This window comes from Chamaea fasciata, unplaced genomic scaffold (assembly GCF_029207755.1).
Source record: "Chamaea fasciata isolate MVZ Bird 193981 ecotype frontalis unplaced genomic scaffold, bChaFas1.0.hap1 SCAF_1, whole genome shotgun sequence".
Classification (NCBI taxonomy): Eukaryota; Metazoa; Chordata; class Aves; order Passeriformes; family Sylviidae; genus Chamaea; species Chamaea fasciata.
In genome coordinates, this window is record NW_027094086.1 from 8,750,483 (window position 1) to 8,774,757 (window position 24,275).

The 24,275-nt window shown below is 40.7% G+C and overlaps 1 protein-coding gene across 1 annotated transcript; it reads left to right on the forward strand.

The window, feature by feature from the left end:
* Positions 1–1,484: 1,484 nt before the first annotated feature.
* Positions 1,485–23,286, forward strand: OC90 (otoconin 90). Its single transcript, XM_066203485.1, is given in 18 exon segments — positions 1,485–1,543; positions 2,092–2,120; positions 3,220–3,251; positions 3,253–3,316; positions 7,027–7,092; positions 7,288–7,347; positions 7,612–7,786; positions 10,418–10,530; positions 11,966–12,094; positions 13,416–13,472; positions 13,884–13,976; positions 16,507–16,557; positions 16,862–16,918; positions 18,786–18,935; positions 19,273–19,377; positions 20,961–21,135; positions 22,138–22,244; positions 22,723–23,286. Coding segments are annotated over 18 exon segments (1,833 nt in total). The 3' UTR covers positions 23,034–23,286.
* Positions 23,287–24,275: the final 989 nt, after the last annotated feature.

A 24,275-nucleotide genomic window follows, 5' to 3' on the forward strand; every position in this document is an offset into this window, starting at 1 on the left:
AAAAAATGAAAGAATAAGTAAATCAATTGCATGATCCCATATTTTTCTATGCTGCAGAAACATTATGTTACTGTCTACCCAGAGTGTGTCACCAAGCCATTATTAATGTTTTTAAATAAGAAGTTTATTTGCATTATATTTGCTGCACATTGATATTTCACTGAAGAAAGATGTTTTCAAAGGTAAAGCCAAGGAGAAAAATATAAGCAATGCTGACCCCAGGGAGAGGTGGCATGCAGTAGGTTCCCTTCCAAACTACATTCCACTGTTGTGTTCAATAGCATGAGCGAAGAACTTCTGTCATGTCAAAGAGCAGGATAGTTTGGAGAAGTACCAATTACAGCAGATATTGAAAGGCCAATGAATAAATGGGAATGTCAATACAGTGAGTATATGCTGGGAATAAGACATGCTGCTATCCAGGCTGAAGAAATGGAACAGAAACTTCACAAAGTTCAGGAAGAAATGCCGTAACATGGCCATGGTACTACCATGCCGTGGGAGATCTCCCCCTGTTGCAGCAGTTCTCAGGCTGTGCCCATTGCCTCTTGTCATGTCACTGGGCACCACTGGACTGAGACTGGCTCTCTCCCCTTTGCACCCTCCTCCCCTCAGGTGTTTACTGGGTTGATGAGATCCTCCCAAGACTCCTCCAGTGAAGAGTCCCAGCTCTCTTGTCCCCTCCCCATGGGAAATGTTCAGTCCCTCCATCATCTCTGTGCCCCTTCTCTGAATTGTCCCAAGTTTTTCCGTGTCTGTCCTATGCTGATGAGCCCAGAACTGGACACAGCCCTGCAGGTGTGGCCTCACCAGTGCAGAGTAGAGGGGCAGGACCCCTCCTTCAATCTGCAGGCAGCACTTTGCCCAGTGCAGCCAAAGACATCCTGAGCCTTCTCTGCTGCAAGGGCACACCTCTTACTCCTGTTCAACCCTGTGTCCAGGAGGACTCCAGGGCCTTTTCTACCGAGCTGCTTCCTAGCTGGGTGGCCCCCAGCATATAGTAATGTATGAGGTTGAACCTCTCCAGGTGCTGGGCTTGGCACTTTCTGTTGAACTTCATGAAGATCTTGTTGAGGTCCTTCTGAATGGCAGTGTGACCCTTTAAAATGCCAGTCACTCATCCCAGTTCAGTGTCACCTGCCAGCCCTTGAAGGTCCATTCTGCCCCATCACCCAGGTCACTAATGGATACACTGAGCAGGGCTGGACACAGCACTGGAATTCACCACCAGTCACTGGCTTCCAAAGAGACTTTGTGCCACTGGCCACTGCCCTTGGGGCCCCACCAGTACATTTTTAACCCACCTCCCCAGGCACATCCAGCTCAGATGTGGACATGTAGTAACATGGCCATGGTACTACCATGCCATGGGAGATCTCCCCCTGTTGCAGCAGCTCTCAGGCTGTGCCCATTGCCTCTTGTCATGTCACTGGGCACCACTGGACAGAAGTTACAGCTTCTCCACAAGGATTTTAGAGGTGACCATGTCTAAGGCCTTCCTGAAAACCTTGCAGGTCACAGAGTCAAGGGGCCTTTTGCTCATGTAAGTATTTTTACAATTCCCAATTGTCAGACTTCTCACTTCACCATGCTACAATTCAGTGGACAGTTTGTCTCTGTTGATGGACCCTTTGAAGGGTAGCTGTGTCTGGCCCTGGCAGAAAGCACACCTTCCTGATGAAAAGCAGCCTTCCCAAAGCTCACTGAATCAACCTTGTCGTGGATTTCACTCAGCCTTGAATCAGAGCCACTGTGGATAGATTAAAGAAGACTTCCCAGCCCTGAGGAATGCCAGTGTTTAAAGCTGTGTAAACTCTCACTCATCTTTCATCACTGAACACTACCTCTTGCTAAGCTATTAAAGCCATATTCACATGCCTGAGAGATTTTGTGAGTGATTAATAACAATGGCATGACTGTTATTTAATTACAGCCAAGAGTATTAGGGAAAGTTATTAAATCGTGAAGGCACCTGCAGAACAGACTTCTCAGTATAGATCCTTTACATGACTGGAGCCATATCACCAGATACACTGTGGGCATAATGACTCTAAGGAATATCATGGCAGAATTAATTAATAAATGTTGAAGTGGGTTTGATAAAGGAAGTGATCACATGGGTGAGGTCTACATCCAAGTGGGTATAAGTAACTTAGTACTGGCTTTGCTGATATTCATTTGTCTTCCATCCAGCTGCTTTGGGATAATATCCCTCAAGGTAAGTCTTTCTGGATGTTCTCTATAATAAGGGAAGCAGGAAGAAAACAATGTAGAATAAGCTATTTGTGACTTAGAAGTAATAGGCAAAATATAGGGAAGATACTTGGGAAAATAGACTGTAAATATTTAGAGCTGTTAGATTTATAATCTCACTTCCTGATGAAATATTACAAGATTTTCTAATAGAAATGAATTCCATATTTGAACTCAGAAAAGTAGGTAATAATCAGTACGTACATATTTGCAAACTGATATATATATATATATATATATATATATATATATGTTTGTTTATTTGGCTGTAAAAAGCTCTATGCCTGACTTACTTGGAAAATTGTTCTAAATATAAAGTAGTTTGTGACTGTAGTTAAAAACCAATCTATCATCTTCCATTTAATGGATACTAGTGCAACACATTTAGAAGAATTTTTTAGACTTATTTCTTGAAGATCTCCAAATAACATCATTTTTCTCATTAGGAAAATTTATGATACATTAGATCCATCTCAACACAGATTAGAATAAATGCTTGACTATACATTTTTGTTATATGAAACAAATGTAATGGACTGCAGATAAACTGGGTTCCACAGATGTAACATCAGAATAATTCTTCATTTACACAGTGCTTCACAATATCATCATTTAAACATAAGAATTGTTTGAACATTCTGTGAGATGAAGGAAGATGTGAAAACTGTTTGCAAAACAAAAGAAAATGCAAGTGCCCCATTTTATTCCTACATGGCAGATTCATAGATTCTGTTGACTTAAAGCAATACTAAGACAGTCAGACTTTTAGAGAACAGTGGTAAAATAAGGATATATAAGGCTCATCATTCCTGTAATATGTACATTTACTATGATAAGGGTAAAAACTGCATTTTATCAAACAGAAATATACCCAGGCTACAAAAGAATGATTTCCCAAGGTGGTGTCTTCCCAGTCGCAGATTGAAGAGATAACATTCTGTCTAATGTTTTACTTAAATTTATCAGGCACACCAGTCTGCTGTGTGACTTTTTTCTTGTCTTTGGATTAAACAAAAAATGATTGTATTTCTGCTGGTGTCAATGTCCATGGTGGTGTACAGTGGTAAGTGGCAATATATTTTTATGTTTTTTGGACATTATGTCAAAATACTATTTTAAGTATGAGCATTTGGAAACAATCCCTTAGAAACACACCTCTTTCCTCAAATTTTGGTGTTCAACACCCAAATGCACTTGAAGATATTTCTTATTGAAGTTCTTACAGAATATTTTTCTCAGGACTTGTAGTGAAGCAGCAAAACATGTAGTGGGGTTAAAAATGTAACCAAAAAGTTGCAAATTCTTTTTGCTAGCTTTTTGTCATTATTTAAGTAATTAAGACTCTGAATTTATAAGTTTTATATAAAGAGATTCTACTCATTAAATACATTTGTATTGTCTTAATTCTCCAAACCATTCAATGCATCCTGAAATATAACACGTTATAAAGAAGCTCCTCTTTTGAACCTTAGTATGAATAGGGTTTTTCTTCATATAACTCTTTAGATTTTATTGTCATGAGTGAATGAACTTCCCAGAGTCAGGGATAGGAAAACATCTCAAATTTCTGCAGTCTCTGTACTGTGTAGGAATGTCAGTAAGAGTTATGATGTCCAAGTGAAGAGAAGGACTCTTAGAAGGTCTATCACCATTTCTGGTCAATCCATGGGGATATTTCTAAAGGGAAGGGAAAACTCAGGAACCCAGCACAGAAAAATTCTTCTCTGACCTTCATCAACTTCACCAGTTGCTTCTCTTCTGAGGGGTTGCTTGCATCGCAATTCAGAAAAAAAAGGTCTAACACAAAACATATAGGCTAAAATGATGAGGCTGAACCTTAAGACTCCAACTATACAGAGAGAAATCAGAGAGAATATTCACATCTCCCACTGTAGTGACAGCAAATGCCAAAATTCCTCCACTATTTATTTATTTATTTATTTATTTAAAAATTATATTGATAGTGCACTTAAAAATATCTGGACACTCATACATTTTTCTGACAAGACATTTGAAGAAAATCTCCCCCAAGTCTACAACAGTGTTTAGATTCTTTCCCCCTAGCTAAATGCAATCAGAAAAATGAAGACCTAAAGTTTTGCCTCGTTTAGGTTTGAGGAGGATTATTGATTCATATTTCTGTGAGATTTATTCTGCTGATCTCTGCTTTGAGACTGAAGCAAATATCTGTGCATGAAATAGCATCTTTGAGAGGAATTAATGTGATTTACCTTGAATAAATCAAATAGTTTGGGTTTGCTGCACGCTGACTTTTTCTGCCATAGTCAAGGTTTTTGCTTCCCAAGCATTATAATGTGTGCATCCATGCCCTGTATTAGGACATTTTAGTGAGCCATGGCTGAAAAAGACAACTGGAGGTGCAATGATGTTTTTTGATGGGCTTATTTTAGGCAACATTTCAGGAAACTGTTGCCAGGTAAGAAAATCATAGATGCAGTCCAGAAACAATTTTATATGTCACTGAACATTAAAAGAAATTCCATGGATGAGGTGTACAATGGGAAAGCCCAAGAGCTGATGTATCATACAAGTCTCCTCAAAACATACTGAATTTTTAAGAGGTTTTAGAGAGAGGTGAGACCAGCTGGCATCCCCAAGGCCTTCTGAGATTTAAAAGATTTATTTTTGTAGTGAAATCTTTCACTGCCTCTACAGGCAATGACATAGGACCAGTAGTTCCAAATACATGATACCAAAAGAGGGACAGAGAATAATTATTCCAGCAAGTATTTTCTCCTTGTTCCTCCCACCCCCAATTTAACCAAAAGTAAGCAATCTTGTTAGCAAACATTGGTTCATTGATCTTGACTTGATGACAATTAGAAAGTTTTTCCTTTTAATGAGAGTATTCGAAGAGCCAACGATTTACCAAAATGCTGAGCAGACATTCCTCTCCAAGGGAACTTCAAATATTTATGTGTTAATTGGGTGTTCACAGTTCAGTTTGCTCAGAAGAACTAATTGCAAGTGAAGGTACTGGTGTAGTCAGAGCTTCCAGTACCTCTGGAATATGGTTTTGTCAATTTTCTCCTCTGATGCATTTCAACTCTATGGGATTTCCATGCTTTCCAAACATCTTGCTGAAACAACTAAATGATTAATGGCTATTTATCAGCTCTTAGTTTGAGCCATGGTGTTATTCAGTGTGCTAAAACTGGCTCCAGTTGCACTTGACAGAACCTGACCCAAGTGGTGTTTGTCATTGCAGAGGAAATACAGGCTTTAAGACAGAAAATAAGGGTTAGTTTTTCTTTAGCAAGCAAGTGTATAAATATAGCATTCGGTGCTGTTTTTTGCACCATTATTTTGCCTGAAGCTGAATTCCCCATGGCCATGAAGCTTTGAACAGACTTGTTCCAGTTCTGTGAAAAGACCAGCCTTTATTGGGAGATTGTTTTTGGTTTGTGGAAAGCAATTTGCTCTCCTTAGTCCTGCTGCAGAGAAGGATGCTTTGGACGGATTGCTGTTTATCCAATAGCTTCTCATTGTGACCAAGAATTCCAGGAAAAAGAATAACACAAGAGGAAGCACCTCTTCCTGACTCACACAATCCTGTATCCATATTCTGCAACTGAACTTGAGAAATTAATTGCTGGGAGCATATGACTGTTATCATGAAAATCTTGTTTACACCACAAAAGTTGTGGGCATCCTGAGAAAGCACTTATATATGATCTTAAAAACAAAAAATCCTGGTTTTCCTAATCCTTTGCTAATCATAGAGTTAAGTCTCCTATCTAAAAACCCCACTACTCTGCTTTACTTTTACACCTATATTTATTGCAGGGAAACGTAACAGATGAGCAAGACAACTTGTCAGCCCTTTCCCAGAATTTTTATACAGAAAAAGGACAGCTTTCCTAATGCCAGTTATTCTGAGACATAAGTGGTACCATGAATTAAACGGGGGTTTTTTGTTTAAAATATTTAGATTCTTGAGACAGTAAATACCCTTTACTTACTATATTTTTTTTTAAATCCAAGGTTAAATAAATCCAACGTAGTACACTGCCTTCTGAAATCATGCAGAGGAAAAGAACAGGTTAAAAATGGGAAGGGAGAGAACAAATATTAGATTTTACTCTAATTCAGGACTTGTCCAACAGAAAAAAAATTAAAGTGTTGAAAATACACCAAATCTACCATGTCATCTTCAAAAGGAAGAAGAGATAATTAACTTAAAATATAAAGAGTTATAGGAAGAGAGACATTGAGGCAATAAGGCAATAGCCAAGATGGACTCAGAAAAACCAAATCACTTCAAATAACCCTGCTTCACATTATAGTACAGGGTTACAGAGTATTTGGGACATAAGTGGCCACTAAATCAATTTCATATAATTCTACTGATTTGCTACTGTTCAGATGAGAACAGGAAGACAAGGGTTAGCTCATCCCCAGCAGCAATACCTGTTTAACAGAGACTGTGTTTTGAGCTGAAGAGGATGTGAATTACCAGTCCACACCAATCCACACCAGTCCACACCAGTCCACACCAGTCCAATTCTGGGCTTCCCAGGGTGGGGGTGGAGCTGAGCAAGTACTTCATGTCTTTGATAAATCAGCTTACCTGTGTAGGAAGATATTCAAAATGCCTGCAGTATGTGTCATAATAAAATATATGTTGCTGGTTTATTGTGGTTTATTGTGATCTTTTGGGTTTTGCTTTTTTGCTCTTTTTCTTTTTTTTTTTTTTTTTTTTTTTTTTTTACTTTTAAATCATTTTCTTCTCAAATTTATTTGCTGAGGTAGGTGGCCAAGAACTGAAGCCGCCAGCATTCCTGCCAGAGCTGCTTAACACACCTGAAAGAATCTTGAGTAAGAAAGGTTTAAGCTTTACTTTCTGCAATATTGCATGACAGTGGGAATCCTTGTACTCCAGAAGCTAGGAACTCATCTCAAAATGGTTTAACAACTGAAGTGAGACAAGGGGAAGCCTGGGGACAGTTATTGTCATTTATTTTTTTAAAAAGTAAGCATGGTTTGTTTGTTTAATTTTTTTTTGTTGTTTAGACAATGACACACTCTTCAACGGAGTCTTTCAAAATGTGGAAAGTGTTGCATTATTTTTTGGTACGTACCTGTTCCAGTTGTACTTGAGCACTGAAAAGAAATCCTGTGAGGTTTGTTTTTATATCTTTACTAAGATGAAACAGGGATTTTTGCAGATGCAGATCTCCCCAAAGACCACTGTAACACTGAACAGTGCTGAGTGTCAAGCACTGCCCAATGTCACTGCCTTGTTTGGGCTCCGTATTCCTGCAAACGTCACCCATGTGTGTCCCACAGCTGATTCACCTCCACTTAACAGGTGTTTTATGGTTGTTCTCTTTCCAGACTGCCTGGGTTCTCACTTCACCTGGTTACAGTCCATCTTCACTAACTTCCCTGCCCTTCTCAACTTTGTGAACAAAATGAAGTGTGTCACTGGGTTTTGTCCCAGGGATTTTGAAGACTACGGCTGCTCCTGCCGGTTTGAGATGGAAGGGCTCCCCGTGGATGGAGCTGATGAGTAAGTCATATCCATGAGAGGTCCTTTTCTGCCCTGAATGGCAATATATTCCCTCATTCTCTGATTATTCAATGCTGAACACCTGTATAAATGATTTAAAAACAGTAATAAAAAGATAGATTTATTTAGGGGTAAGTAAGACCCACACCATCTGGCTCTAGTGAGAGAAAATGTATTCTCAGGACAGGACAATCAAATAGTTGTTCAATTATATCAGCAGGAGATTCTAAAGGAAATTCAATAGGAATCAAGATACATCCATGTCTGTGGAGAAAATGAGTTTTACAACAATGTAATGTATTAATTCCCTGAGTGAAGACAGCAACAGCTCAGAAAGGGCTGAGCCTATAGATAGGTGGAAATTAATCCATCCACTCTGCAGCATGGGATGGCTGGGAAAATGGAGATCTAACCCTGCCACTGGAAAAAAGCCATGGAACTTCTCTGTGAAAGGTTTTCTGAACAATTCACATTCTGATGACATTCTGAAATGGGAGCTCAAGTCAGTTCAATGGATTGATACCCAAGAGCTGAGCACCTGGACTTTTGCTTCACTCAGCTTCATTTTAATGCAGAGCAGCACAAACCCAGAAACAGCAGAAACATCCATCAGCAGGTTTGTCCTGAGAATCATCCACAAAGCCAGTTTATATTTACAAATTGTTTTGCAGCCCTGGGGTGAGGTTTCCTTACTAGCATAGAATTCCTACTGCCGTGTGCATCAGAGACTGATTATTGCTTTGCCACTGACAGAGATGTGGTCTGCAATCAAGAAAGCCTCCAAACCAGTGGCTTGTGTGCCTTTCCCAGAGACAGCTCCCACAGTGTTGCAATTGTTTTTCACTGATTTTATATGTAAGAAATTATTTTTGCAAATCTTGGGGCTTGCCTGTGCCATTTCTGTTCCACAGAAAAGGGCTCAGTGCCTCACAGCAGGTTTTTAAGGCACTGGAAAGTACTAGTGCCTGTAAGACCAACCTTTTCCCATTTTCCAGAGTAACTCATTGTCGTATCTAAATTAGGAGCCTACTTTACCTCCACAGACCTTGTGAAAGAGAAGCAGGCCCAGAAGATAAACCATGTCTTACAGTGTCCTCCTTGCAAAGGGAAAATAAGGAAATTTTTGCTTGAAAACAGACTAACTGTTGCAGTAAATGTTGATGTAATTGTGAATCTCTAAACAAGAAGTGCAGAGTTTGTGCTAGATTTCTTTGGCAGTTAGAGGAGCTTTTAGATGCTAACATCTCACTAGACCTCAGGCAGAGGTGACTGTTGAGACATCCCCAGTTAGGTGTACAAAACCCTGTTCCTGATGGAGCTCACAGATTTCTGCTTCATCTCTGAAACAAGGCACAGTAGAATTTGTGGTGCAGAGGAGCCACCAGGCCTTCCTACTGAATGCTATCTGCCCTCACTTTTTTTAGAGAAATTCCTTGGACTCACAAATAGCATGATCATTATTTATTAATGCAGTCAGTGATTTAATATGAAATTGTTTCTAAATATAGGAGATGAAAAAGTTCATGTGTAGCCTAGAAGGGCTCCCTAGAAGGGTGCCTGCCAAGAAGCAAGTGTCAGCTTTCCTGGCAGCAGGTGCTGGGTTTGGATGTTCTTGTTGTCCTTGCCTTCAGCATTGTCCAGGCCAAATGCAACTCAATAACAGAGCTGTCTTCTCAGTACATTTCTCTGAAGTGAGGGTATTTCAATCTGAATCTAACAGCAAGACCCTTTAATCTATGTAACAATTTTACCTGGGGTAAATGATGATGGTTTTACTGGTGCTTCATTTACAGCTGATGTCAATGCACAGAGGTGTTGTGTAGATGATTTATCTGCACAAAGAGCTGAAGAGAGGAGAAGATTGAAGAAGAGCTTGTTGATTTAGTTGACTTTTTGTTCCTATTCAAAGCATAAGTTGCCCTGTGGGCAATTTGAGGTTGGCAGGACAGCAGGGGTGCAGGAAAACACAAGGTTTTTGACTGCCTGTGTTGTATAGTGGCAGGATCAAACTGTTTTACTCCAGTGTGAGAAAAATATTTTGTGGCTCTTTCCCATGGTTAAATGATGCATTTCAATTGTGATTGTTGCACAGAAGTACAAGAAATAGAGGATAAAACTACGTGTATTTATATAGTCCCAATGAGACACAGGAATTCACACTGCAGAGCTATTAACCCTCCAAGAGTTCTATGTTCAGTGTAGTTCTCCAAAACTGCAGTAAGAAAGGTTGGACAGGACTGGATCCAAGATCTGTAGAGCTGATTTGTAGGGCTTTCAGTGAGCTGACAGTGCTGAGGGGAAGTATTGGTGCACTGGTAGTGGATTTCTCATTTAAAGTGTCTATAAAGCCCTTGCAAGCACCCGGGTAGCACAGCAGGACAGAAATGTTTGGTCACCCACAGCAGCCAGACCTGCTACCACCACTCAGTTTTGTGTGCAGCTGTGGTTATACCAACACTGACCCAGGGAAAGGCAGCACTCAGCCTTTCTTTTGTCTGGGGATCACATCATGGACCCCCTTTTCTCCTCTGGCATCTTGCGTGGTTTTGTGTAAGACCTACATGGCATCTCTGCAGTGTGACCTTGAACTGAAATGAAGTTGTTTGATGTCTCTGTTATTTCCTTTTTTAGATGCTGTTTTCAGCACCGCAAGTGCTACGAGGAAGCGCTGGAGATGGAGTGCATGTGGGACCCAGCAAAGATTTCTGCAGATTTCAGCTGCTCTACTAAAAACCTGACCTGTGGTGAGATTGACCTGTCAAAAGAGCTTAACACTGGAGCCTCACTGTGACCAAAAGTTCATTCTGGTCTACCTACCAAAAGTCATAGACAAATTAATCAGAAACCATCTCCACTTCCCAGAGCTCCTCCAACAGGCAGCCTCTTCCTGGGGTTTCCCTTACTTTGCAGGACCACTAAGCATTGCTTGAGATTTCTCCACACATCAGAAATGCAGCAGATGCTGAGGAGAGATCTGAAAAACAACCTTCTTCTGTGGCATCGAGGCCTGATTTTTCTGCACTTTGAGAGATCAAATTCTTTGTTCAGAGGGTCACACACACTCCTCAGCTACAGCACTATCACCAGTGAGGGCAGAGATCGTGAGTTATAACAGGAGCTATTTCATGCAATGCTGGCACAGGCCTGACAAGAGTGCAGTGGGGTTCTTTAATGCATAGTAACATGTAATATAATTTTTCATCAAGTATTGGCTCTCAGAAAAGACTATTTGCTAGAACATGGTTTGAGAATACCAGTAAAGAGGAGCAGAACCCCCAAAATAATGCCCTTACGTCCTGTTTATCTGATCCAACAACAATCTGATCCAATTTCCATTTCTTGTTTCAAAACCATTTTTTGCTATTTAGGCAAATCTCTAATGGTCCAAGCGCATTTAAACATTAAAAATGCTTTTTAGGCTCTTTCTATATAGTCCCCATCACAAATATGAAATAGATGTGACAGCTATGAAAAGACAATTTTTTTTTTCAACTCTGAAAGGTAGGAGATTTTGTAGAGGGAAAATAGTATTTCCTGGGAAACTGTTTCACATCCTTTATGTTTGGAAGAAATTCTTAACTTAGAGGGCAGTGAGGCACTGGCACAGGTTGCCCAGAGAAGTCGTAGGTGCCCCATCCCTGGAAGTGTTCAAGGCCAGGTTGGATGGGGCTTTGAGCAACCTGTCCTAGTGGAAGGTGTCCCTGCCCATGGCAGGGGGTGGAATGACGTGATGTTTAACACACCTTTGAATCCAAGCTGTCCTAAGGTTCTCTGATTCTTTATAAGGAGCAAATTGTACCTCACATGAAAGGCTTGGATTGTGGACTGTGACTTCTTGAAGTTGGGAGGAATATTTTAATGAAGCCTGTGAAATGGTAAATGCAGTATCAACTGGTTCAATTTTTTCATGGAAAAGCTAGAGCATTGCTCTGTAGTTCTCAATACTCTGCAGACACAACCAAGGAGGCAATAATTTATTGATAGCCATGCCAGGCTGTATCAACTGGTGTTTAAAACAAGAATTGGACTATGAAACTTGACTATGTTTTGCATGGAGAAGCACAATATAAATAGGTTTGCACTAACAAAATACAGACACAAACCTTACAGGGAGGAAAAAGCAGAAGGTGGAGAAGATTTTTCAAAAGCACCTTGTTTGGACTTTTGTTTTATTTCCAGAGTCTGTGGATCCTTGTGAACAGTTCCTCTGCACCTGTGACAAAGATGCCATTGAATGCTTTGTGAATGCACAGATTAACTCCTCCTTGAATGGGCTGGATGTCTCCTCCTGCCCATCTCCAGTTACAGGTAATAATAGGGATCTAATCGACTGCCCCCTCCTGCCAGATTTTCTGCTGGCATCAAATGTGACCCAGCGAGAATGAAGCAGGAGCTGAGTGCTTTCCTGCCATAAATCTGGTCTCTGTTTCATGTGTCCTGTCCATTTACTGCTACTTGGGTGAACACCAGGAGAGAAGGTGGTGGCAGACTGATTGCTATCCTGGAGCAGGGCCAGGAGAGGCTTCTGAGATGGGGAAGGGGGCTGGAGCCCAAGAGGAAAGAGATGAAGGCTCGGGGGAGATCTTTTTGCTGTTCTCAGTACTGAGTAGGGTGTGGAGAGAAGATGAAGACAGACTCTTCCTGGAGGTGCACAGGGACAGGACAAGAGGCAAGGAACACAATTGCAACAGGGAAATTCCAGTTAGATGTGAAGAAACTTTTTTCTTCGGGAAGCTTATTCTACCTGGAATGTATGAGTGATACTTGTGATGAGGTCACTAGCAGGAAATGCTGAAAATGTTGCTAACCCAAATTTTCCCTTAAACCACTCTAAAAATGACTGGAAAAGCAAAACCAGGCTTAGTCTGTTCAGTTACTTGGTTTCTATTCTGCAAGGAAAAAATCCCTGCTAAGGATGAAAGGGATGTTTATCCCCATACTCACACACTGATGCGTAGTCCGTAACTGAAGTTACAGCCTTGCAAGACCAAATGCCTGCCCCGTGGGATTAAAAACTTCATTCAAATGGATTGCAATCAGAGCATGGCAGGGGCAGGACCTCTGGGCTCCCAGGCTGAGGGAGATGTGAAAAAGCAGCATTAGCTTTTCTGATACTTTGGCTCACAGACACAGCCTCCAGTGCTAAGGAAGACACACACACACCTGTATCGCACCCTGCATGTGTGCATACCCCCCTGAATGCATCAAGGAACAAGAAAATGCCCCAGGAAGGTTTGCATCAAAGCCAGGTAGTTGTATTTTTTTAAGACAGTAATCTTTCACTGGGATCAGATGGCCCTAATATATATATGTTAGATCCAGCACACTAAAAATAAAGGGGAAATTGTTTGGTGCAACAGGAAAAGCATGCTGATTTTATCACTGCTGATAAAGGCAGATTCAATTTTAGTTCACTGGATGTCTGCTAATTTTAGGTGCCTGATTATATTTCAGTAGAATTTAGTATCAACAAGATATAAATACAAAAGAGATTTTAATACTGCTCCTGTAATTATAATAATATTTAGAAATAAATTATATTCTGATGACTCTGATCATATTATGCTGTGATACAGTCTAAGGAGCACCCTAAGTCATGAGTTTCTGGAGTAATTTTTTTTTTTTCCAGAGTTGGTTCACCAAGGGACTGATGAAACAGGGGCTGTGACTGCATCTGTGGAAGAAGGTTTGCAATATAGAGAGAAAAAAGCCCTGCTTTCAGCTTCCAAAAGCTGAGAGAATACAAGATGTTTGCTTCCTTTCTGCCCTTCTAAAAGGACTGAGTAAAAGTAGATGTAATGATTTGGTGATGGATTCAAGATTGAATGGGAAGGTGCAATTTTTCAATTTGTGCATCTAATGTGTTTAACAAGTGTTTACAGTAAGTTTCCCAAGGGCTGAGAACAAACAGTCTGCAGCAAATCCTGTTTTCATCAGAACAGTCTTTTTTTCCCTGGGAATACAGGTTGGAGCAGGTGAACTGTTTGGCAGAGTTGCCCTCCATGGTTGCCAACCACTGGACCCAGAGTCAATTGCATATTCCTTGTCTTTAAAAGATATTAATTAAGAACAAGTAGTAGCACAAGGAAATTCTGAGCATGGTTTCTGCCAACGAGCCACCAGTTTGGTGGTTTATTTACTTGTAAGGAAGAGATCCAGGCTGGGACCTCCTCACTCTGGAGCCTCCTTGGTGAGTCTCTAAACCACAAGACCAAGTAGTTCTCATAACAGTCTTTTTTTTCCTTGCTACAATCAAAGGTTTTCTTATGAGAAGTGGGTACTTGCAAAACCACAGTTCTTCAGTGTGAGAATCTGTTCTCCTCTTGCTTGCATGGAGAACAACAACATGAGAGGCCAGGGAGAGAAGTACCCAAAGCCCTTGGTAGCTCTGGGAGGGGACACCCTGTAAGAGAGGGCCAAGATATGAAGTAGAGAGGGAGACCAGTCTTAGACTATTACCCAGTTTAGCTGCTGTACTCTTGTTTTGTGGCTCCATCACAAGCAAAGTAACACTGCTGTTAAGGGAGGAGTGGCATCACAGCTTTTTGGAAAATGGACTGGGGGTGCTAGTCCACCTCAATAGGAGCTAGTGTGTGCCCAGGTGGCCCAGAAGGCCAGTGGCATCTCGGCCTGTGTCAGCAACAGTGTGATCAGCAGGACCAGGGCTGTGATCACCCCTCAGCATCATGCAGCTGCACCCCAAGTGCTGTGCTCAGTTCTAGGTGCCTCATTTTAAAAAGGATATTGAGATGCTGGAGTGTGTCCAGAGAAGGGCAGCAAGTCTCATGAGGGGTCTAGAGAACATGTCTTCTGAGGAGTTGGCTGAGGCAGGTGGGTTTGTTTAGTGTCAAGAGCAGGCTCAGGGGGGACCTCACTGCTCTCTCTACAACCACCTGACAGGAGGGTGTTGTGAGGTGGATGTAGTTGGTCTCTTCTACTGTGTCTGCAGGGAAACAATCAAAGGAAATGTCCTTAAGATGAGACAGGAGAGATTCAGATTAGATATTAGAAAGAATGTTTTCACTGTTCAGGTGCTCAGACATTGGAATGGGCTGCCCAGAGAGGTGGTGGAGTCACCACCCCTGGAGGGTGAAGTTGGTTTAGTGGTTTAGGGGTTACAGGGGCAGCGCTGCGCTGACAGTGGGATTGGGTGATCTGAAGGTCTCTTCCTGTCTTGACAATTCCATGATTCTCTGTTCATAGACCCCATGTCTGCAAGCATGCAGATACAAGCAACATCACTGGACATGTGCAACCAGGCCACTGCTTAACCCAGAAAATCACAGAGTGGTTTGTGTTGGAAGGGGCCTTAAAGATCATCTCATTCCAACCCCCCTGCTATGGGCAGGGACACTTTCCTCTTTACCAGATTGTATGGGGAGAGGTAGAAAGTTGGATTTTTTTTGAAAACCTAAGAACCCGATTTCAAGCTTTAGTGTGCTCCACTGTGTGTGCGCTGCCCTAAGTATGAATCTGGAATATGAAAACCACATGGAATATATTTTTCTTTTTAAAAAACAATTTTTTTGACATTTAAGGGTTTGTGGGTTGTTTTGGTGTTTTTTGGGGCTTTTTTTGTTGTTTGTTTTTGTTTGTTTGGGGTTTTTTGGGTTTTTTTTTTTTTTTTAATAGCAGCACATGCACAAGTGTAGGTACCTGAAAAGGCTTTATGCTGAATGTAGTGCTGGCTGTTCCTTCGTATCTTTCCTGTATTATCAAAGTAGTTTTTTACCATATTTTTCATTCTCGCCTGGCAGCAGCTCCAGTGTTGGTTCACATTTCTCTATCTCCTTCTGGGACACTTTGCAATAGAAAATGGAACTCCTGAAGGAGTGAGAGCACCTGTATTTGCACTTCTGTAGAAATATTTTTCTTCCTGAAAAAACAACTTATCCTGCTCCCTAACGAAGCACAGTCCATTATAAGACTCCAAGTATTACCAAGGAATAAAAAAACTGTATTAGGTATTTCAGAAAGCTGAAAACAACACAGATAACATTTCTAATCAGTCTTTGAAGCTAACATTTGGAGAACCATTTACTATTTAACCAGTTGTCTCCCTGTTTAAGCCCAAAGAAGCTTCAACATTGACAACAGTAGAAGCTTCATTAAACCAAAGCTAAGTATCACCAAGAAACTCATTCCAAGACAAACTAGTAATTCTTCACATCACAACATCCTAACACAGAAAAAAAAAAAGTGGAGATGATTTTTTAGATAATTTGATAGCTATGTTTATAATTTATCAAAAGGCAGCTGACAAATGAAAATACTTTTATCAGATAAAGAAATAAGGTAGACATTAGGGAGCTATATGGACTTACGGCTACCCATCCATACCTGACTTTCAGTGTAGGCAAACACAAGGTGTCCACAAGGAATTCTTCTGTGCACCACACTGGGATGCCAGACCTAATCCTGTTTAGTCTATTTGTCTGTCAAATGGACTTAATACTGAATTCTCCAATTCAGTCATATTTATGCTGATTCTTTGATAGAATCCTGTGTTAGTGCTAGGTACTTTATTTTCATGCAAGGAGATTAATTTATCAGTATCACTTTGTCTATAACCATCAATATGCCACTGAGAAAAACAGGCTAATGTCTATCCATGATATGTCTGCATCTTCCTGTTTTCAGAAAAAGCTCTTCTCAGCAACCTGACTGTTCATAACTGCTGGCAATGTGTTTCCTGAGTTTATATTTTCTATTTTCAACAGTTGTTTCTTTTGAGCCCCATGACATAGTCTTGGCAACTTCCAAAGCCAGAGGTAAGAGTCATTAAGCTTTTGTTGACAAATTTGAGACTCTTGACTCCAGTTCAGGATGGATTTTCTGTTATGAAGCACTGTGGTGTCCCAGTCAAAAATCTTCAGCACAGGATTTCTGGATAATATTTCCTCTGCTGACTTGCACATCCTCCAGCAAAACACTTCACTTCTCCTAATTACCATCTTTATAAATCCAGGCTGTTTGGTTAAGCTTTATAATGCTCTAAGTAAAAGTAATTTCAGAAATGCATGGCAGAAATTCAGCTGGCAGGTCACTACCACGATGCCTCTGTTTTTTGTACAGTTACCTCAAGGGACCACAGAGGCACAGATCCTGCTTCCCCCATCCTCTCCATAAAAGGTCAGTGACCCTCAGTTTTCCTCTTTCTTTGACTGACACAGCAATTCGTCATCTTAAAGCATCACAGTTAAAACTCTGCATGGTAGCAACAGGGCTGCTGGTGAATCAAATTTAGATCAGGGTCAGATAGCAGATACAGAAACAATAAAACCTGCCTGAGAAGCATTAGCTGTTTCTTGCCTCCAGCCACTCATTTTCACTCTTCATCCAAGTATTTCTGAAAGCCTCTTCACATAAGGTTTTATGATATAATGGTTGTTTCTGTAAATTACATTCACAGCATCTGCTGCCAGAAGGGTTCATTTTGATTTTGCCTCCTCCTTTATTATAGATAATTTCATGGAACTCTCTGCCAGTCTAAAACCTGTTCCAGCTTTCACAGGTGTGCTCTGAGCACAGTCTCACCAGTAGGTACAGCTGAAAATGGAGCACCTTGGTAGATCTGGAAGTTTCCTGTGGCCCCTTTTGTGTAGAAAGGATTATCCAGGTGGGCTGAAATCCACCAGAAAAATGGCAGAGCAAACTGCATATGGAGAGTAGAAAGCAGTCATTTTTTGAATCTGATTACACTGTCTGAACAATATCCCTGTCTCCCACTCCAATGAATTTGGCATTGCTCTACTAAGCACTGGTGAAAATCACTAAATGCTCTCCTACATTAACTTGAATGTATCAGAAGATCTGTGTATTGTGTTGCAGGTCTGCACAGCTCCCAGGAGATTATTTGTGATCTCTATTCTTAGCTAAGTGTAGAAATTCCCAAACTTTGGTTTTATTTTCTATATCCAGGATGAATCACTTTCATTTCAACATTCCACTGCCAAACAAAGTGACATAAAACGTGCACCTTGCTGAGCTATCAAAACCAGTGTGTGACTATTGATCCCTTTCTGCCACCTTTAATGGGCTTTGCTGTGTTCTTAGCAGTGCTTTTATTTCTTTTAAAATATTCTCTTATCCTCTGACACCTTATTTTCAACACATACTAACACCAGAACATCAGAGTGACAAGTTTAATGAATTTGAGTTTTGTCTAATTAATAAATTCAGCCAAAGAATTCAAAAGGGAAGATTTAAAAATATGAAAATGCATGCCCATTACTATTTTCAAAGTATTTATTTTGTGAAATGCCACATTGTTCACATTGACATTTAGAAAAAATGAAAGCATTTGATAAGTGTTTTCATTTACAAATTAATTTATATTAAAAAAAGGTTTAAAAAATTAAAAAAAAATATTTTAAGTACCTCCAAATTCAACAAAACGTTCCTGATCAACAATAGAGTGTCAAATAATCCAAAATCAAATATTAATCAATTTGTAGGATAGAGAATCTCCTGAAAACAATTATTTGTCAACTTATTTTTCCCTCAGTATTTCCTTGTACTAACAACCCAGTAAACCCTTCAGTCACCCTGCCTGCTCTGCATCAGTCAAATAATTTCCTCCTTTCACTGATGTTACTCTCAGTTTTAGAAATTTCAGTTGAACACTTTTTTAAGCAATTTACTCAGAAAAACTCATGACATCTCACTTGTACTTTATCTCTCAATACAGCTAAGCAGCAACCAACATGATTTGCAGCTCTTTGTCCCAGTACATAGAGAATTTAAAAAAAAACAATCAGCAGTTAAACTGATCATAGTTAACCACAGTCCATCCTTCTGAAAGGCAAGAATAAATGTGAATAAATGACCAGTGTGAATACTCTGCTTTTCCAATTTTCTTCTTAGATATTCCTTCTCTATGACCATCAATTCACACTCATTCTGCCTCAGGATATTACTCTCACCAGCTATCTAAAATTAAAATCTTGCTGTTTATTTTCTATTTCTTTTTCTGCTTTATTTTTTTCCACTTATTCAGAAGAAGATGGATTTATGGAAGCTTTGGTCCCAGTGGAAGAGATAACCAGCTCCCCAGCCTCATTCCCAGAAGACAGTAACTCAATGCAAGTTAAAATTGTCCCCACCAACAAGAGTCCTGCAGGCACACCTGCAAGGACAAAAGGAAAAGGCAAGTGAAAAAGGAATTACACCTCTTCTAATTTAGAGCTCTCCCCTATTCCTGTTCACAGTTATCTGTGGAGTCAGCATTTTTCATGGATATGTAGTATTAAACTATTTTGTTATTTAAATCTGGAGGTTGCATACAATAAAGGATGTATAACACTGATTGCCCTGGAAAGGGCAGCTCATTGCCACCTGACCAGGAAAGCTTAACTGACCATTAATAAACAGCCTCCCACTAAGAATGAACAAATTTTAGAAGACTGCAGTTGATAATAGTTTAGAATATGCATTTTTGGACACTGTCCTGAAAGAAGAGTTTATTCTACCTTCCCAAATCTAATCTATGCATTTGTCTCTTCCAGAGACAAGCCCTGCAAGGAGTGGCCTGAGCACAGCTTCCTTTGGAATAGCTCTGGGACTGTCTGAGAGAGGACCTGCAGGAAAAGGTAAATAAAGGGTTTTTCCCCCCATTACATCTGATGAAATACTCAGCAACCTCTATATTAAAAGCAGTTATATATTATTTATAAAGATTAAAATTATTTTAAACCAGTTAGAGAAGCACATAAAAATTGGTATTTAGAAAAACAGGAGGTGGGGACATCTACAAATCTTCCATCACTTTAACCTCTTCTGCCAATATGCTGTCAGTAACACTTATAAAAACTGATTAGAATTAGCTTGTAAATACATTTTTCATATAGTGCAGTATCAAAAATTAGCTCAGGGAATGTTTCCCCTTGCTTTTTTTGTTGGAAGTAATTTAATCACATCTTTAAATTACCTTGTTTTATAAGCAGCTGCAGCAATAGGAACTTTCTTGCTCTTTGTTCTGACCTTTTGCCACAGTCTTTCCAGTCAGGCTTTTTCTCACCATTTCTGATTCTGTTCCAATTTCTGCTGAGAGATCCCAGAGATCCTAAGACATTTCAGACCTGCCACAGCAATAAAGCCACACTCAAGGATTGTCCCATCCATCTTTTTAGGCTTCCCAATGGAGAGAAGCAGCCCTGGAACTGGAAAAGAGCAGAAGAATCAAACCCACTTTTCACCAAACTGGAAAATTTGATTTTAAAATACCAGCTTTTAGAGAGCACAGATCAATTCCCTGAACCTGTGGTTCGTTCTGTGAATTAATAGGAATGAGTCAAGACCTAAGAAGGCACATGGGCAGAATTTCCTGTTGAAGACAGGAAGTTGACAGGAGCAGGGAAACAGTCTAGAGCTGCAGAAGGGGAGATGGGATTACTCATGGGAGAAAGAAGGATGCAGAGGGAACAAAAGCCCTCCCTGCCTCCTTCTCCTGCAATCCAACCATCAGCCCCTTCCATCCCTTCCCCAGCAAAGTCCCAGGAGAGGCCCCTTTGATGTCTTTTTCCTGATATGGAACACTGTGTTCTTTCAAATCTTATGAATAATTCTCAAAATATCAGTTCTGCCTGAGCAGAGGGTGCCATAGAGGCATTAGGATTGGGATTTGGTGATGCCAAAACCTCAGCAGCACAACAGCCATTAGAACAGATCACTCTTACCTTTGGTCTAGGGGCACCACAGCTCAAATTGGAGTGTATTTCAAATGAGAGCAAAAACAAAAAATATTGCTTCCTTCAGTAAAACATGGCCATTTCCCAGCTATCACTGTAGAAAAACAAGAGGTTAGGACTGTATTTTCTGAATTAACAAGACAGAAACCCCTGAATACTCAACTGAGTTTGAATATTCCAAAATAAAAATTTACTTAGGAAAGATTACAAAAGACTGCTAAGTATTCTCATTGCAGTCCAATTTGACTTGCATGCTCTATTTTCGTAGGGATCTCTCTCCCCTTCAAATACTGCCTTGCCCTTTTGCTGTCCTGCTCAGTCAGCAGTATTCTAAGAGCCATAACACATGGACAGAAGCAGTAATTTAGAGATGGTAAAATGTCATTCTTCAAAGTTTCTGATAGCTCTGGAAACACTTCTATTTTCACAAGAGAGCCCTCAACCAGTGAAAACATGATGTGTCAAATAACAACTTTGCTTTGTAGTGTGCGAGCGATTGACCTTTCTGCAAGAGAGAGGACGTGGAGGAGTGGAGAGAGAGCTGCCCCAGCTTGGAGAAATGCTCTTCTGTCTGACTGGGCGATGCCCAGAGGAGTTTGAGTCTTATGGCTGCTATTGTGGCCAAGAGGGAAGAGGTGATCCCACTGATGCACTGGACAGGTGTGGGCTCCTCTGTATGTGCCATTAATGTTACGGGTGTTATTGTGGTGCCCATGGACCAAGAAGATCAGTATCTCATTTTTTGGGCATTGTATAGCGAGGTAGCAGTAGACAAGTCACATTTTGAGGGAAAAAATCCACTTAAATATGTAAGACAAAATACTCTAATGTGTAATACTCTAAACCACATTCTATTGTTGTGTCAATGTTTTGGAGAGGACTTACTAATTCAGTTAAAATAAGAAAGGAGAAGGATGGGAAGTAAGCAGAGCAGGAGGAGGAGTACACCAAATGGATAAGGGTCAGTGAAACTTGGCTAAGTGGTGGCTTGGAAAGTGACTTATGAAGAGAAGAATTAACATCCACCCAGGGCACACTGTCCTTCAGAAGGGAGCAGAGCTGGACTCTGTTAGAGCTGCAGCCAAGAGCCATCATGGCTGATGATGAGGGGCAATGCAGAGAATTCCACAAATAAAAGCACTTCTGGCAGTGTTGTATTTGCAGCTAAAAATCTCTTCCTCTGTGGAAGTTGATAACAGTTGGGGCACATCAGGTCGAAGTAGACCACACACCTTTTTCCTGCACTCACACACAAACAACAGGCCCACACATGAAATATTGGATTAGATGATGGCATGATCTGGGTATCATGATGCAGTTTTCAGATTTCCAGCCAAGAATTGAACACTGGAAGACACTTCTCACAGCAGATTAGGTCATGGTTACAATTGTAATTAACAGAGCTGTGTTTTAATTTTAAGACACATAAACACATTACATGAAAGAAATTAGGAAGAGGGAAGTGAAAGTAGGAACAAGTATAGGAAGAAAGTAGGAACAGCTTGGGCAGTTTTTTGTTCTTCATAGAAAAAAAAAATTCTGGGGTATGAAAACTAATTTTTTTAGTTTTAATGGGCATTGAAAATAAAGACAGACAAATAATTGTGAGCATTCTGGGATTCATGAGAAGTATTTTCCATTTACTTCTACTGTTTATTTTAGATGCTGCTTCTCTCATCACTGCTGTACGGAGCAAGTTAAGAAACTTGGATGTCATGCAGAACAAAATTCGAGACCTGAAGTTGTATGTTTTGATCACACGCCAAAATGTAAGCTTGTGTGAGAGGAAATTCTCATGTCCTGATGACAGTGTATCAACATGATAGACTGAATGACACAGTGACAGAGCTGCTAGAGCTAAGTACAGAGACAGAAATATTTAGCTTACAAAAAATAAGCAATGTTTACTATGAACTTGAACTTTTTTCCTAGTTGAGACAAAGGTTATTACACTGCTGTGTATGTGATCAGGTCAGGCTGAGAAAATTACATTCAGACATTTTATAATTGCAGACAGAAGTCAGCTATTTGTGTATTTATGCTCATAAATTCAAATAAAGCCAGAACCTTCCACTGCCCAGCACCTTGGTGTCAGGCTTTTGTTTAGGTAATTAATGGTGACTTTGGAGACTAAAATTCATGGCAGATTTGAAAATTCTATTTTCAAAAGCTCGTTTATCCATGGCAAATTATACATGAAGTAAGTTTAACAGCTTTCAAACGTTAATTGTGAGACTTCTCTTTCAGGCATTGGCCAGAGCACGTGTGAGAAGCTCCTGTGTGCCTGCGACAAGGCCGCAGCCGAGTGCATGGCTTCTGCCTTCTTCAACGAGAGCCTGAAGCTTCCCCACGGGCACGAGTGCCGAGAGGAGAAGGTCTCCTGCCCTAGTGACCCTGCTGCAAGGCCTCCAACAGGCACAGAAATAGGCACAGGGGGTTCCAGCTCCGAGGAGAGCAGTGAGGAGGAAGGAGCCCTGCGGAGCAGATTCCGAAGAGCCAAGAGAGGGACACAGCATCACATTGGGAACTCCAGAAGTATGGGACACGAGGGCAGATAAGCACCCACCTCCACACGGGCTTGGGAAGGGGCATGACAGTGGCCAGTCACTGAGTAGCTGCCTCCTCATCCTCTACATGCTGCCTCACACTCTCCAGCACACAAACATTGTAATCATAGACTAGGATTAGGTGTTAGGCTGTATTAACTCCTTACTGTAGCGAGGCCAGCACTGAGGACCATCTATCCAGGTCAGATAGTACCTTAAATAATTATTTGACAGTGTTTTATATAATTTCACTTGATTTTTTAATGTAAAAACTAAGTATTCCAAGTATTATGTACTATTTTAATTAAACCAACCTGCAACTACTCCAACTCCTACTGCAGACATTCTTCCTTTACTGAGCTTAGCAGGAAACACCCAGAAGCAAAGCTAAAGTAATTACATGAAAATTAGTTCCTTTTTTCATTCCTATCTATAGCTGTGTGTGACTCCCTTCTGAAGGCAAGAGGGTCCAAAATGTTAGATAGGCTCCTCTTAGTGAAGCCTCTTGCCTCCCTGGAGCCCACGTTGAGGACATGACCAGGAAACTTCCCAGCCTGATACAGCCCTCGGACTGTTACTCATTATTGCTCTTCCATGTTGGGGGTGATGAAATCACAATCTGCTGTCCCAAGGGTGATCAAAAAAGGGACTTCAGCACCTTGGAATGGCTAACCAGGAAATGTGGAGCACAGGTCATTTTTTCCTCTACCCTTGCAGGGACAGAGCCAGTCTATCAATGACTGGCTCCATGGCTGGGGTCACAGCCAGAATTTGGGTTTTTTTTGGCAATGGGATGATCAGCACAATACCAGACCTATTTGTGTCAGATGGGATTCAGATTTCTCACATGGGCAAGAGGGTATTTGCTCATGAGCTATCAGGGCTGACTGAGAGGCTTCAAAACAGACTTAAAGGGAGAGAGGTGTAATATCAGGCCACGACAAACCTCTAAAGATTCCTTCCAACCCATTCTATGATTCTGTAACTCACCAACACTTCCTAGAACAAAAGAAGTTGCTACAAACTTCCCAGTGATTCAGCTGCTCTGAAAGGTCTGGATTTCTTCTTCATCATCTTGTTCTACAGGGCTGAACCCTGTCACCAAAGTATTCCTACAGACCAACGACTCATGCTGGGTGCAGAGATGCTGCCTGTGTTCTTCCAGATCCTGCAGCAGTTCCCTAAACCCCAGCATCTGATCCTGTGTGAACTGCATGTGAGAACAGCAGGTGAAAACGCCTGTGAATGTTCTTG